We start from the raw sequence: 17,141 nt of genomic DNA, 5'->3' as shown, positions 1-17,141 counted from the left end.
CACTCCACATCACAAACATATTGGACCATTACATAAAATCCCAATAAAATACATTTACATTGATGGTTATAACATGACAAAATATGAAAACATGTAGATGTGTAAAAAAGTGTTTGCAAGGTGTTGTATGTATTGCTCAATTTGAAGCAAAGCGGTGCAAAACTGTTTTAAATGTGAAAAGCATTCTGGCACAATTTAAGAAACTACCTTACTAATAATGTTAATGCACAAGGTCATTTCTTCCAAGGGCATCATGTTGCAAATATAGAACTCCATAGACAGCATCATACTACCTTGAGAAATGCAATCAGGCTCCAGTGCTGACATCAGGGACCAGGAAACAGAGGTATTATAAACTGCTTTCATCAACCCCCCCAGGAGTATAGCCCAGTCCCAGCACCAGATGTTTGCTAGCAATTGTAGCTTTTCTGCCACCATCAGTGAAAAAACTTCATACAGGTAAGCTGAGTGAGTGTGTATGTGTGTGGGTGGAGGAATGGATGGTGCGCCCACAATCCTGCTTGTGATATTCTTGTAATTTTCTGTTTCACAGACAAATGTGAACTAAAAAACACTCATATCAGTCAAAAATTTGAAAAACATAAGGTTATGCATATTTTTCTGGAAAAACACGAGTCGTTTGGATTGGCAGATTAATAAAATGTAAAATTATATCAACTATGAGTGGGTGCAAACTTTCTTTTAAAGAACGTGTAAAAATCTGAGCAAGGCATTTAATAAAAAAAGGAAAAGAAAAAAAATCTAACCCATAATGTAAGATTGTTGACTGAAATACTCCACAATCAGAGAATATACGAGGGCAAAACATGATTCAGAAAGTTAAATTTCGAAACTACAGAGCTTAATCTGTTACACTTTATTAGAACAAGGCTATTTTTCTGTTAATATCAACAACATGATTATTGTTGGGAAGAAAAGGGCCCTACAGGTTAGCAGAGGAGAGTATGGAACTGCTCTTATGATCATTTACATCCATCATTCACATGTTGGTGCACATTCTGAGTTTCAGCTCTTTCTTATCAGCCAGACGACCCTTGAATTTTTGCAAAAAGTCAAAATCTGAATGCTGTCTCCACTGGCTTTCTATGCAGCCTCTTTGAAAACTTTTCCAAATATTTCACTGTCAGAAGTGGCTTAATTATAAACCTTAATTGAAGTTTAAACATCCATGAACAACAGCTAAAGCTAAAGAACATCAAAATATGAGCACATTCACAACAGAAATTACTGAAAAATTTAGATTTGCCCCCAAAATAGCTAAAATAAAAAGTTTTGTTCTGTAAATAAATAATCAATCCAGATAGGTTTAAAGGGCACAAATCATCATACAGTGTTGTGAGTCAACCATAGAGATTTCTTCTGTTTAGTTTTTACACATTTCCGGTAATTTTTTCATACCAAAGACAAACCTAGCATATACAAAACGTGATACAAAATGCATATAAAATGATGATTTCATTCAAAGAAAGAAAGCTATCTAAACTAATCTGGCCTTATGTTAAAAAAAAAAAAAGTGATCAACTCTTTTTCTGAATTTTGAACCAACTTTGATTCACTAAATGTTTTGGGAAACTGAGTACAATTTTAATAGCCACACCCTGACCTGATTACAACCAGACCTGTAAAAGTAAGAAATCCATTAAATATACCCTGTTTGACAAAATTATATAAAATAAGTTTCAAAAGAAATCCATGCCATGATCTAAATAAAGTTAAAAACAGATGAGAAACAAAGTCATTGACATACATTAATCTAGAAAGGATTCCAAAGTTATTTTCTCAGTTGTTATAATGAGAGTCATCATTAACAAATGGAGATAATATGACACAATTGTGGCCATTCTACCAAATTTACACCCAGAGCACATCAAAAACTCATGCAGAGGTTCGCTAAACACCAAAGATTAACATCTAAATCACTGCAGGCCCCACTTGTCTCAGCTAATGCCAGTGTTCATAACAACTAGACAAAACTAAGAAACTAGAAAAAAGTGGGATCTATGGGAGAGGCCAAGATCACCGCTTTTCAAAAATAACACAAACATCAGGCTCACAGTTGCCAAAAAAACATCTTGATGATTCCCAAAACTTTGGGGGGGAAATATGCGGACTGATAAGAAAAAGTTGGAGCTTTTTGGAAACTGAGGTTTCCGTTATATCTGGTGAAACTATCTTAGCCTTTCAGAAAAAAAGACGTAATTTCGGCAAACATTTTGGTGGTAGCTTGATAATGTGGGTCTGCTTCATTGCTTCAAGACCTGAAAGATTTGTTGTGATTGATGGAACCAGAATTTACACTTTCTGCCACAGAATCCTGGAGATTATCCAGAGAATGTTTGGCTATTGGTTGCACAACTTGGGCTGTGCAGTAGGACCAAACAAACCAGCAACTCCACCTCTGAATTACTAAAGAAAGCCCATATAAATAAATAACATTATAGACAGGTTAAAGGTCAAGATTAAATCCTGTTGAGATGCTGTGGCATGACTTTAAAGAAGTCCTTCAAGTTTAAAATCCTTCCAATGTGACTGAATAAACAAATTCAGCAAAGACGAGTGGGTCAAAATGCCTCCTCAGTGATACAAACGATCATTATCACAATTGTCACAAACGCTTGATCGCAGTTGTTGCTAAAAAGGGTGGCACAACCTGTCATAAAGTTTACTTTTACACATAATACCAGGTTGGTTTGGGTAACTTCCTTCACTATAGTCATCATTTATATCAGCATTCACTAATGATGTGTTTTTCTAGTTAATTTCATACTCAAGTTCATACGAATGGGAGGATAACTACTGTTTATTTATATTAATTTACTTTTTTGCACAGCTGTATAATGATGTACTGTCATGGAAAGCTTTGCTGTGAAATATGAATACATTTCAGCTTAGAGAGTTGTACATTTCCCATATAAGGTAGTTTTACATTTTGCTGGCTATGATGTCTAATTTGTTAAAAGAAATAAATATGCATTTCTCGATATAAGGCACATGTTATTTAAAGACATCCTCCAGTGAAAAAATATTCCTGCTGAACATTAAAGTTGGTCCAGTTGCACTATCATTACAGGAAGAGATAACACAATGTCAGAAACCGACTTAAATATCACAAAAGCCCGTAATCACATCTCATTACACTTGTCCTTGTCAGAACTGTACAAAAACCTTTGCCTGTTTGGTCGTATTGTATTGTGATCCATCTAGGAATTGTTTTTACCTGTGTCTCTGTGTGTTTATGTATATTTCCTGTAAGGCCACCCCATCACACCACCTCACACATGACCAGCCAAGCTAGCTGGGCTCGCTGAGTGACAAGGTCACATGGGGGAACTAACCGTGCCTGCAGTAAGGCTCAGTTACCTCCCCAAAGTGGATATTTCTGCTTGATCAGCTGAATCTGCAAGAAATAACGGCACAGGTACCTCGCCTTTTAATGTCGACTACAGCATGTACCGTGCTCTTCTGGCATGTATGCACATGCGCATGTTGTTTAATGTTAGTGGCCTTATTCTTTCCGGTGACAAAAAAACCACACTAACACTTGCTGTGGATGCAGCCAGCTCTCATTTTGGAAAGTGGTTCCACTCTGTTTTTTTCTCTGTGTAGTACCCTTAATTGCATCAACACCTCTTCCCCCAAACTTTCTATAATATACGCATTTCTCTTGATTTTAGAATACATGGTACAATGACCTGTGGAAGATAACATACTGCTTGTTATGGAGGAAAAACTGCATGGAGGCAGCCAGCTCACTGAGAATGGATGCAAGTAACAAGGTGTGCTCTGAGATGGAGGCTGGACAACACAAGCATGGTTTGGAGATCAGGTCAAGGCAAACAACAATAAAGATGTCTGCCAGGAAACAGCTACACCGTTGTTTTTTCCCCATTAAATGTTATCCACTGGAAAATACCATGGGTTATCTATAGTAGCGAGTAGGTGCGCCAGCATTTAGACCCATAATCGCACCTAAAAGACAACTGTGTTCTTGTTTTGACCGTTTCCATAATAATGTCTCTGAACCGGGTAGATCTACAATCAGGCTGTAAACTTACATCCTTGTTACTAGACTATAAAGTACTTGGTCTATGAACTTCTGATTTAAAACCTAAAGGCTGGTTTATACAGCAAGATTTTTAGCCCGATCTGCCCCTTAAGACAATCTTAAGAGATATGCCTGCCATGTGTGGTGTGTTAAGAGTGATCGGGTCCACTCGGTGGAACGTCCGGATCGCTCCAACCTCAAATCGGGGATATTCAATATGTTAGAATTCTCTTGCCCCAAGCATGTGTGGTGTCTTCTGAGAACAAACGAGCAGGCAGCCTGTTGAATGTGACATGTAGCCAATCAGAAAGCGAGGTAAGGGATTCCCCGAGACAGTAAAAAAAAAAAATAAAACTTGTCTCCAATTCATAGTGCAGCAAGCGTAGTGCCGGTCGCGTTGTCTCCGTTTCTTTAACTAACCCCATTTCTTTTTATGTTTTTTTCTCTGTTAAAATTAGTCCACAGACTATCGCTATTATTCTTCCTGGTCGTCTAGGTTTATTTACTCTGATTTCACGTTTGATCTTGAGAGGATTTGCGAGATTTCCCGTCTGACATCTGAATCCTCTTAAGCGAAATCTGTTCATGTGTGGTGTGTCAGGCTTGCCGTCGGACCGGACACCGCACACTGTTTTATCTAGGATTTTTTTTTATTTTAACATGTGGTGTCCCCCAGGCTGTCAAAATCGTCCAACTATTTTAAAATCCTGCAGTGTGAACCAGCCTTAATGTTTAAAGGTTGACTACCATGGAAACTGGACACAGGCCATTAAAGACCCACACTAACTATTTAGACACCTCTTTCTGCTGCATTGGTGTTAAGAAATATGACAGGTGCTGCTCCCCTCCTAGGTGCTTTTTATGACTTCAGAGGTCTTCCTCTATGTTTTTACCTCTGTGATATATATTGAGACTTGTCTAAACTACTCTAACTCTCACCCTGAACATGACCATTGGCGTACAGACGGCAGACTAATGGTGGCACAAGATCGTCCCACTGGTGAAAGGACCCACCTGACAGCTCGTATAAGCGTCTTCACTGCTGGAATCACCTCATCCATGGCCACGTCGCAATACGACTTGTCTTCCATGCTTTCCTCTCCAAGCCCCTCCACTAAAGTCCAAGAAGCGAAGAAGACCATTAGCAACGTTCTTGCAAGCGCTAAAGGAAATGTGTAATGTCTGCTTACCGTCAACAGGTGGGCGGGGCTTGAGGCGAAGCGAGGTGCGGAAACGTGTGCGGTCGTTAAAGCTCCAGCTCTTTTGGACCTTGCCAGGGCTGGTGGCTTCAGGGATGTTCTCCTGGCTGGGGGTGCGGCGAACACTGGAGCCAGGGGGCAGCGGAGAGGCCTTGTTCCGGATGGTTTGGGATGAACGGGAGTTGTTCATCCGGATCCGATCCCGGAAGCCCATTTTACTGCTGACAGTGAGGTTAAAATGGTTAAATATATGGAGACACACTAGCATTCTTGGAAAACTACAGGCATCGCATTTTTTTTTCTTTTTGGTTGTCCAGGACATGGTGGTTCTTAGTGCTTGAAAAGAAGACAACTGTTTTTTTTTTTTAAAGATGTTTTACTGCTCACCTTAAATGCTTCTACATTTCTGATTGTTGACAGGAAATGTCAAACCTATCAGTCACTGTTTGGACAATCTGAAAAGTTTGGATTGTTTATCCATGATGAGAACTAAAGAAACATTTGGATGAGAGGTGAAATGTCTTTAAGAAACAAGAAAGGCAGTTCAAATTCTCTTTTTGGTTGCATTGCCACAACATACCTTTGGATTTAGAGTAATATTATATCATGTTATAGGGAGGCATTCGGAAAACAGCAGAATGGCAACCTAATTTTGTTAGAATAGAGTCAGTTAGTAGAAGCGAGGTAACAGAAAAACTCGGGCTCCTGTTGTACCAGCCATCACATAAAGCAAAAGACAAAACAAGTACACACCAAAGATCTACAAGGAAGGACAGAGTAGCTGAAATACAGAGGAACTTTGTGCAGCATTAACTGATTCTGCCCTAAGAAGTGGCCTAATACGCCTGTCTTTGCACCTGAATCAGCAAAATAAGACTAAAGACTTGCTACAGTGCTGGAACAGCAAAAGACTGGCCCTGCAAAAAATAAAAAAAATAAAAAAATCACAGAAACCACCTTAATCCCTTCAGCAGACTGCATGGGCATCAAAACATTGGCTTCAAAGGGCAGCAATAGAAAAGGAATTTCACTGAGCTCTCGGTACCACTCACCACAAGCCAAGTCAGGCAGCTATGTGAGGTCAACTGTTTACAGGAGAAAAGCCATTTGGCAGGCAGGCTGTACAAAAGATTGAGTCCTAATGCTGCTGGTAGAGCATGCTCTTGTGGAGATCCCCCACTCTGCAGCCACTTAGAGGTTACATACTGTCACGGATCCATAGGCAGCGCAACTGTCATGCACCGCAGAGCAGGTCCAGCCAAGTCGTTCACATTCACATCTTTTCAGATGGTATACTCTTTGTCTTGTGTGTGATACACCCAAGCTAGCTATTTAAATGAATATTTAAATAGCTAGAGTATGCTTAGGAGTGATAGCAATTCATACAAGCGATATGAAAAGCTTTAGGTAGGAAATGGGGGGTGATGGAGTGAAAGACCTTTGCATGCTATAGTGAAAGGAAGTAAATGCTATGGGTGCATTCAGAACCATATACCGTATGCTCTTTCCAGAACATGGAGAGAACAGTGCATGCAAAAAGAAGCACTTTAAAGTCCGTAAAATACAACACAAACATGTTGATTTGGTGCAGAAATTTTGCTGGTTTGAAACAAAAGAGCAAGCACAAAGCTGTGAACCTTTTTATATAAAAAAAATAAATAAATAGAAAAAAAGAAAACAATGAATTAACAAAAAAAAGAAAGCTTGTTTTTTTCCAATGAATATTTTTCCATATTATCTAAACCTTTGATGTGAGGAAAATTCATGTTTTTACTGCAGCCGTGTAAACTGCTCAGCTACAGTGTAAATAATCCGACTTGTTGTTATATTACAACTGTAAACTTCAATGTATTTCATTTATATTTTTTTTCTTTTTTTTTTTATGATAGACCAAAAGTAGGTAGTGCATATTCGGACTGGAAGTTTGGAGTGCATTTTGAATTGCTGTATTTAAAGCATGGTGGGATTATAAAATATCCCAAACTCTAGATTTCTCAGAGAACTCTTTTTTGTGACATACTTCTTACATTTTATTCCAAAACCCAACAGCATCACTACAAGACTTGGCCTACCACCTAAACCTACAAACAGGGCATGGAGAGTCTTAATTGGGGCAACCCAGATGCCTATGGTAACCCTGGAAGACCTTCAGAGATCCACAGCTCAGGTGACCTGGTTCTGTTGACAGGACAGCTATTAGCCATGCACTCCACAAATCATGTCGTTTTGGAAAAGTGGCACTAAGAAAGACGCAGTAAAAAGAAAGACAAGAACTTCTGCTCGCAGTCTGGCCTAAGCCATATAGGGGGCACAAAACCACTGTGACATATGGAGGTGGCACCATCATGATGTGGAAATGTTTTTTCTTCTGCAGGGACAGAAAAGATTGTTGGCTTGACGGGAAGATGAAGGCAGCTAAATAAAATGCTGTTCTTTATAAAGAACTGTTAGAGGCTACATAAGGCACCTAACATTCAGAGCCATATTGATGTGTGTAAGGCGAGAATGTGAAAAGCTTTGAGCATTTAGATGTGCAAAGCTGGCAGAGACCCACCCCATAAAGACTTAAAGCTGAGAAACACCGCTTGGTCCAAACCTCCACACTCCACACAGGTTTTTTTTCCTGACATAGTGTCTGTGTAGAAGGTCCCTCTATGGACCACCAGACTCGCAGTATTGACTATTCACTCGAGGAAATGTACCAGACGTTCCGCCAGCACAAACAAGCCGGGCAGTAAACATTAAAGCCGCGGTTGCGGCTCGAACAAGCTCAAAGAACACCTTTTTATCCGTTTTCTGTACTTCTATGCTCCTACCATGTTTAAGTACACTGTTTATTGAAATGTGTTATGGACTTTTTATTGAGCTGTGTGTTTCCGGGATAAACCTCCATGGGAATGAACCTGACCAGACATGTGTACAGGTTTGTTTCAGAGATTATTTACATTATTCCTAAAGCGGATGTGTTTTACTTTGCCAACGAGTCTCTCTTCCTGTTTGACTCATGACTTTCTCGTCAAATTGTTGCACTGTTCTGACAATAATTATGCTGAATCCTAATGCACCATACACTTTGAGGATTTGTTTTTAAAAATGATTTAAAACTATACACTATTTTCCTTTCAGTTTAGTAACACACCACTTACATTTGGTCTATCATGTAAAATTCCAATACAATACATTGGGGTTTGTAGTTGTAATGCAACAAAGTCTGGAGGTCTTTTGACATGAATTTAGCAACCAAAATCAGTCCTAGTTTTTCAAGCATTTACAAAAAAGACAAACCTTAAAGGACTATTTGTGGACCAGAATACAGTGTCTGTTTAAGGCCATTAATTTGCAGCTATGGTTGCACACAAAAATATAATTGCACCTTATATGCAATATTAATGCAACATCTTTCTGGAACTCACATGCTGCGTTTACATTAATTGTAAGAAAACATTTAGAAAGCCACTGCACCCAGTCCACAAATCTTTGAGTGCCTCAGGCAAGTTATGCAGGATGTGTTGCTGAAGAAGTAAGAGCCGTGTTATCGATCTGCGACGTTTTAGCGTGCCCCGTGCACAGGATCGTTGCTGTGGGTACCTCTGCTTGCGGCCAACATGAATCCGGAAGAGACCTCGCTTTTTAGAAAGGAGCTGACTGGGGAGACACACAAGGCAGAGGGAGAGAGGGTGAGGGGGAGGAAAGGGAGTGGGGGAGGTGAGGGTGGATGCAACCTGGGTACGCAGTGAACCCATGGGGATAAGGTGTAGCGAAGAGAAAATATAGAGATAGGGATGGAGAGCGGAAGGTGTGAAGCTAGAGATGCACCGTGAAGTCAGATAGTGACCCGAATCAGCAGATATTTAGCTTCGTTAGTGCGTTAACTGATCGTAAAAAAAAATATTTTTTCAGTGTCCAATCAATGCACTAACAGCTATCATTTCAAAGATGACGCCATTTTCAGTATCGATGTGTAAATACGAAGTTGAAAAATTTTAAGAAGGCATTTAGAAGAAAACTGTTTTTCTTGACATGTTGGCATAGCTGCATATATTGACATGACAATGAGAGCTAGAGTTTTAGCAGATAACGGCAGGTTGAGCCAACGTCGAAGTCGATCTTTCCGATCCTTTCGGTCTTTCTACATTTGTCTATTATGCAACATGCTGGTTCTGGAAAACTTACAAACTTTTCATAAATTACGTTAAGATAAGGGTGTGCATTCTGTGAAAAATACACATGGAGACTGCTGTTTTAGTAATGCAAGGATTCCATCCATGCTAATCGTTAATATAAGACGCCAAAATATTCCATGATTTTAATTTGCTAAAAAAATTTTTGTTACTGGTCTATTAGACCCACAATATGATCTCAGATCTGCCCCAATAAAAATCATTATTGACTTCGCACTGATATGTACATAGTGAAGGTGGTCTTTATTCTCATCTCAAATTATAGTTCTTTTTTTTTTTTTTAAATGACCAAAATTCACATGGCAGGTTCTTTACAAAAACCACAGATTGAAAATCGGGCACTAAACTGTGATCAGTGCATGTCTAGGTGAAGTGTTACTTCTCAAAGGTCCAAACAGCCAAAAGTCATTTAACAGTACATTAAAGCAGATCCTACTATCCTGGAGGCAATTTTAGATTATTGAGATACACTCACTTAGAAAGGGGACGATTAGTGTTATTTTGTTTTACAAAGGTAGTGCCATTTAGCAGAGAATGGTTTCACCTCAGTATAACCATCATGATGTGACTCAAAATCAACAGAAATATTCCCGAAACGTTCATTATTCAAGTAACTTGCCGTGCTTCTTTCATCCAGTGCATGCATAAGGTCTGCAAATAACCAATTACAGTAAATAAACAACCCTTTGTTTGTACTCATTATTTCAGGTTTGCAATAAAATGATCCCAACCAATATGCTTCAACTAATACCACCCTAATAGGTTTCAAGCACAGGTCATGACGTGAAGAACAAACCTGCATGGAACGTCTGCCTTCCTGAGAACAGATGGAGGATGGATGCCATGAAAGGGACAGGATGGAGATAAAGGAAAGGACGAGAGGAAGAGGAAACTGATGAGTGAGGAGCGAGAGATGGCAGAGATGGCTGGGGCATGAGCTTTGCTGACAAAGATGGCAAGAAGCAGGAGGGGCCTGCAACACATGTGAGTGAGGTTAGTATAGGACGGTTAGAGGAACCACACCTCCATGCATTTGGCTTTGTGTCAGTCAGTCCTGATTCAACATGTGTCTAATGATCAGTGTGTGTGTGTGTGACGGATTTCCTTTGGCCACCTATTTGGATGAAGAGTAGGGCTGGAAGAGGTGGCGAGTTGCCTACCTGTCCCCCGACAGGTAAGGGGAGCTGTAGGGCCGGAGCCCAGACAGCAGCGTGTGGTAGGAGTTCTGCAGAACCTTCTTGGTGTTACGCTGTCGCTGGAGGTGACTGAACAGTAGCGTCAGTTCTCTGACACCCACGTGCACAAATGAACAAAACAAAAACAAAACACATGACAAATGAACAAAAACAAACAAACAAAAAAAACACCAAACAATGGAGAGCCACCAAAAGGCCAATTAAGTGGTCCAAACGCTTAAAAGAAGAGGGATACATGACAGGAATGATATGTATGCAGGGTCCAAAACCTAACATGGTTTGACTCATCAAAAAGGTAAACTTAAGACGGTTTACTGGGAAGTCGTTTCTTTTGTGACTGGACGCTTTTATTTTGTGAATGATCAACTTTCATTTGTGATGAATGATTTTCTTGTGTGAATCCACGTTTTAGTTTGTGGTTGGGCAACTTACATTTGCATTTGGATGGTTTCAATTTGTAGTTGGGTGACTTTCTTTAATGGTCCACCTGTTTGGTATTGCAGTTGGATGGCTTGTATTTGCTGTTTAAGACATTTTCCTGTGGTTGGACCTTCCTTAGGCTGCAGTGAGATGACTTGTTTTCGACTGGTCAACTTTCTTTTGCGGTTGAATGACTTTTGCTTGTGGTCAGATGTTTTGTTTGCAGCTTTTGCTTGCAGTTGGCTATCTTTCCTATGCGGTCTGCATGCTTTATCGCATGTTTTTACACTGTGTTGGCCAACTTTCATCTGTGCTTGTATGACTGCAAAAATAACCCATAAAATTGGACAGTCCAGAATTTCTTTTTCTAAAGTGACTGTCTCCAAACTGATAACTCATTTAAGAAGTGGTACTTTGAAAATAACTCACAGCTATCACATTATACTGCTACAATTATACAGCTATACGTTTCTTCAAGAAGTGGACAGGTACGGTTCAATTCCTTAAGACCATACTGTATAATACTGTCAGAGAAAAAAATGTCTTCAATAAATCAGGTGGTGTATTTAATTATCCATTAGCTTCCACACTAAAGTATCTATTTCTGTTGGGCCTGGCTTTTGAGGACATTTATTTTGAACCCTGAACACACGTGCTAGATTGAGGTTCTGTCAGGGGGAAATTCCCCTTAATGTGTTTGGATTTATGTTTCTCATGTTCCCCTCCTTTTAAGGAAATAAAAATTAGTCAAATTAATACATGAAAATGACTTTACATATAAATTTCAAAGGAGTATTAGGGTCACTTTGAAAACACACATTTTACTATTACTTAAAGAAAGAATAAAGTCAAAATCTTAAGAATAAACTTGAAAAATATATTTTTTATTAATTTTTTTTTATCAAACTTGGAGGTTGATTGGTGGGCTGCCGCCATCAGCAGAGCTAATTCAGTGATGTTCACCATTATGGACGGAAAGTGGAAACGCCAGACGGGAGCACATCGATTGTTTTTATTCCGCCATCAGAAACCGTTAAGGAGCAACAACTACTTTCTTGGGATCTTTCTGGATATACTCGACATCTGTCCAAACCTAGAAACAGTTTAAGTCTTTGACAGTTAGGAGCGCTGATGTCAAATGTCCTTGCTACCCTGAATTCACAGGGGGAACTCACATTGCCTACTAAATGTGTAATATATTTAGAAAGTTCTCTAGATGTATTTGGTAACTCTGAATGTGTGAATGGGAAAGGCCTGCACAATCTGCCATCAAAGTTATTCAAAGAAATTCAGGCCAGTGTCCTAAAGCTCATCTGCCAGAAGAAATGTGTTGGTAGAATTAAAAATATTTATTTCAGTTTCAATCAACCAGGAGTGTAAAATAGCCCTAAGTAATTTTCGAGTGGTGCTCCCCCTACAGGACCTTTTGAAAATAGCACTGATGTAAACGCAGAAGATATTTCTGATATTTTGTTTTAGCACTGCTTCCTGAAACTAAAGTACTTATAGATATTACTTCAGTTTCTGACTCAAAAAGGAAATAATTGTTTTGTTTCTAAAACCTATTCTGAAGTATTTCAATAATATTCTTAAGAGGTTGACATCCTCATTGACATTTATACTTTCTTTTCAAAGGCTATAAAAATAAAAATATTTAATCAAGCAACCCTAATACTCCATCGCAAATTTCACGCAGGCTTCCCACCAAAATTTTTTGACTTTATCAAAAAATAGGTTAAGTAAGAGTAATTCCCTCTCGGTTATTTAACTTTTGTGTTGCTTTATTGGACAAGGGTACCAAAAATGAATCAACATGCAGTCTAAAAAGTGGCTTTCCATGTGCGTATTTATTTAGTCGGCAAGTAATTTCTGTTACTAAATGGTAAACTTTCAGATTATTAACTTTACAACTGCCTGGCATTATGAGTGAGGAGAGTACAACTGGATCATTGTAGAACGACTGCCTCCAATAAATTTCATCAAATAGGTAGCACCCTCATCAGTATATTTTAAATGATCATAAACCATTCTGTGTTAGATCATTAACATTTATCCAAACAATACAAAATTACCACTATGTTTTTGTGCTGATATCTTCTTAGCTGCTACTTTTTAACTCATGCATTTTAAATCAAGCCCATTTTCATCAGTTAGTTTTGGTTACTGGAACTCCTCATATAAGACACTCTGAATATAAGGAACAAACTAAATAGTTACATTATTCACCTGTAGTGTCTCCTCTTATCTTCATTTTCTTCCTCCCTACATTTAGAAGACAACAGCTACTGGACATCAACAGCGGAGGATTTCGGTTCCCTGGGATTTACAGCGTTTAGCAGGAATGTTTTGTTGCTAGATGCTAATCACCTTCGAAACTCAATTTGAAATAACTGTTACATCTTATATTGTGGTACAGTACATCGCTCTGGATATATATATGTATATCAAAAGTGATCCAGATAAATTTAGGCAAACTGACCCATAAACATGTCTCTTTCTCAAAACTGATAAATATACATGTAGGGTCACATTTGTTGAACTTGTTCTGTAATTACGGAAAGAATCCAACTTAGATTACTACCTCATGCAATTGGCTTTAATGTAAAAATTTAGTTTACTAATAGCCTAACACAATATATATATAGTCCATTAAAAGAAAAGAAAAAATCAAAAACTTTAGGTGGGAATTTTATTAAAATTGCTACAATAAACATAGAGTACAAATGCAAAATCAAATAAAGAAAAATGTAAATGAAAATAATGTATAGAAATAGATAGTCCAGGTAGCTACATAACGGTGGTAAAAAAAAATTGCAACTAATTCTGCATTGTGTAACATTGATCCCATATTAGCTGAAGAGTGAGTGTGTCAAAATGCTGCTTTATAGCAGTGAAATTACTTAATAAAGATAATTAAAATTAAATACGACTTTTGTGGGTTTGTGAATCTCTTCATGTCCACATTTTAAATATGAAGTGCCACCACAGGTTTCTGGTTCTTGCTGCATCAGCTCAACGCAGACCAGGAGGAACGATGGCAACACCTACCTGAATGAAGGTAACATGCTGTCGTAGAAATACCATGTCGCTGTTAGATATGAGTGCTTCGCATCTGTAGAATAGAGACGCCATGCAGCCTAGAGGCAGGAAATAATCCCCAAGTTAACACTGCCTAGACAATTATGAATGTGTAAAAAGAGCATTTTATGTCAGCGTGTGTCTATTACCTGTATGAGATTTGCAGCAGGCATCCTCCTCTTTTCAAAGTGCTTCTGTCGGTGCTGCTCTTGAACTTTCAAGGCAAAGCCTGAACCTAAGATTCCCTAAAGATAGAAATTTCACAACAAAAATTAAGATGGCATTTTTTTGTCTTTTGGCAAAAAAAAGGTCACAGATTACGATAAATATAAATGAAAACAGAGAACTTACAGCAGGTAATGCAAAAAAGGAGACACCCAGAAGGGCAAAGCCAGCAGCCAGAAGTCGCCCCTGCCACGTACGGGGGGTCTTGTCACCGTAACCAATTGTGGTCAAAGTTATCTGAATGTGTGAAGAAATTCAGGTCTCAAACACAAGCTATGATCCCTACAACAGCATGTAAACAGCATGGAGCTGGACTACCCTGTGCACAGTGCATTTCCCCATGAAAACTCAGTGTTTGATATTATAGATACAAACTATTTTTTGTTTGTTTTTTGTTTTATTCAAATGGATATCTAAAAAGTGTGCATGCTTTTGTATTCAGCTTTGTTTACTCTCATACCCCTGAATAAAATCCCATATAACCTGTAGAAGACACCTAATTGGTAAATAGTCTATCTGTGTAATTTCATCTAAGTATGAATCCATCTGTTCTGTGAAGCCATCAGAGCTTTATTTGAGAACAACAGTGTGCTGCAAGATGAAGTCCAAGGAACACAGCAGACAGGTCAGGAACAAAGATGTGGATTTCATTGTGAGGATAAGCTATGAAGCTATATGTTAATAGCTTTGAACACATCACACCATATCCACTGTGAAACATGGTGGTTGCAGCATATTGCTGTTGGGATGCTGGTCAAGGTAGCCCTGAAAAAAAGGTTGATGCTTCATTAAATGTTCACCTGCCAACAGGGCAACAACCAGACCTAAACTTGACTCAGAATTCTGTGACTCCGAGATTTCAAAATTCCTGTTCATGGATTAACCTTATTTAACCTAAATGAGCTTGGACTTTTGCAAATCAATATCGGCAAAAATGCACAGTTGTGCAAAGATTGTAGAAACATCAACACCAAAATCCTGAAGCTTCTACTGAGTATTCACACAGAGGGGCAGAATACAAATGCAAGTCAAACCTTTCAGATGCATATTTGTGGAAAATTTTTTGCTACTTTTGTGTTGGTGTAATATGTAAAATGCCAATAAATAATAGTCAAATGTTTGTGGTTGGAACATGACAAACTGTGACCAAGTAAAAGGGATATTATTACTTTTGAAAAGCACTATACTCTAAAAAAAAAACATAAAAATGTGGATTTGAAAACAAAGCACAGCAACAAGAAATAATTCCATATCCTAAGTTCAGCTACATTGTATAAACAGTCAAAATGAAGCTATAACCCTTTTACACCTCAATGTGGTTTGAAATCAGTAGGATTTAATCACCTCTTTTAGAGTTTTTAAAGTTTTTATTTTACTTTTTCAAGTTTTACAGCTGAAAATTTTTTTTTTTTTTTTAAAGATTAGATTGTTCTCATCACGACCCCTTACATGCATCCCAGATATAAAAACATGCTGTTACCACCATTAGTCCAAAAGATAATGACAGGGAAAGAGCCTGTGAGGTTGGGGCATTGTGCAGTACTCACAGTTCCCCACCAGAGGGAATCTGCATAGGTGCCAAAATCTGAGTTGATGTCTTTCTCAGCCAAGTAGACAAGGAAGGAGGCAAAGATGAGCACCAGGAAACCTATGTACCAGGCTGTAATCAGCTCCTGTCAGACAGAAAATGGACATTGATCAAACTAGTCAGCAGCATCTTTAACATCCAAATCCGTGCTGTCATTACTATAAAACTACTGGCATTATTGGCCAGGTTCGCCTCGTAATTGCATTACGCTTGCACCTTTACTGGGTTTCCTTATTGCACTTAGAGAGCTTTTTACATCAATTCATCATCATGAACATCATCATTGTCATTCTAGCTTGCCACATAATGCTGACCGTAGGCAAAAAGAAGCACCACAAAGCAAGCAGCTCAATGTGAGATCTATGTTTCAAGGCAGGAAGCTTTCATTGCCAGCTGATCATCAATTAGTTTCAATGCATTTCCTTTCACGTCGCCGGTTAATAATCCATTCATCCGATTAGTAACCATCATGGACAATGGCCGTCATGCCGCCCAAGTATAAGCATGCTTAAAACACAACCATATATTCCTCAAATGTAAATGTAAAGGGTCAGGGTTTGTATAGCAGAACGAGTGTAGCAGTTTGTCATTTCCACCTTGCTGTGAGCATAAACCACGGAGCCAAGTAGTTTCCAGGTGCCTCCCCGTCGGTCCATACGAACCATACGCAGGATCTGCAGGAATCGCATGCTGCGCAGGGCTGACGTGGCGAAGATGTTGCCCTGCGTCCCCGCAGCGATCACCGCTAGCGACGCCACGAACACGATGAAGTCTGCGGCAAAAGAAGGTTTGAACAAGTGTTAGGGCAACAGTGAGGGAAAGGTCATGGTGAGATGATGTTTACAAATGTTGTCCACAGGAACACACAGAACTGTTCGGTTTGATTAACCGTTCACAGACGGAGTCTGACCTATGACACAGAAGGGCTTCCTGGCAAATCTCAGGCGTCCCTGCCATCCTCGGTATCTGCAACAACAGCCAGCTGCCCAGATCCTGATGAAGTACTCCAAGCCAAACACCACGATCATTACAAATTCCTGCAAACCACACACAAAAAATTATTTCCATCTTGATCCATGTGTCATAAACGTACTTCTTCTTCTTTTTTTTCTTTTAACATCTTCTAGGTTCTTGAATGCACCTTACAATATGTTACTAATTGACCTATTGACTCAGCTTTTTCTGTAT

At 38.9% G+C, this 17,141-nt stretch overlaps 1 protein-coding gene across 2 annotated transcripts in view; it reads right to left on the bottom strand.

Moving 5' to 3' along the window:
* The window catches only part of LOC105930440 (potassium voltage-gated channel subfamily KQT member 4), a 78,537-nt gene that overhangs the window by 11,868 nt on the left and 49,528 nt on the right, over window positions 1–17,141 (bottom strand). Inside the window, exons 3-12 of one of the 2 annotated variants that reach the window (XM_036145138.1) lie at window positions 16,864–16,990; window positions 16,550–16,725; window positions 15,913–16,038; window positions 14,492–14,602; window positions 14,290–14,385; window positions 14,111–14,199; window positions 10,607–10,732; window positions 8,854–8,910; window positions 5,257–5,486; window positions 5,081–5,180 (exon numbers count right to left, since the gene is read on the bottom strand). In XM_036145138.1, coding sequence (XP_036001031.1) covers window positions 5,081–5,180; window positions 5,257–5,486; window positions 8,854–8,910; window positions 10,607–10,732; window positions 14,111–14,199; window positions 14,290–14,385; window positions 14,492–14,602; window positions 15,913–16,038; window positions 16,550–16,725; window positions 16,864–16,990 — 1,238 coding nt within the window. The remainder of the gene's footprint in view (window positions 1–5,080; window positions 5,181–5,256; window positions 5,487–8,853; window positions 8,911–10,606; window positions 10,733–14,110; window positions 14,200–14,289; window positions 14,386–14,491; window positions 14,603–15,912; window positions 16,039–16,549; window positions 16,726–16,863; window positions 16,991–17,141) is intronic. The other variant, XM_012868659.3, reaches the window with a different exon arrangement.

Source organism: Fundulus heteroclitus, chromosome 13 (assembly GCF_011125445.2).
Source record: "Fundulus heteroclitus isolate FHET01 chromosome 13, MU-UCD_Fhet_4.1, whole genome shotgun sequence".
Taxonomy (NCBI): domain Eukaryota; kingdom Metazoa; phylum Chordata; class Actinopteri; order Cyprinodontiformes; family Fundulidae; genus Fundulus; species Fundulus heteroclitus.
The sequence above is the reverse complement of the archived record's forward strand: the minus strand, read 5'-3'. Positions and strand labels throughout refer to the sequence as shown.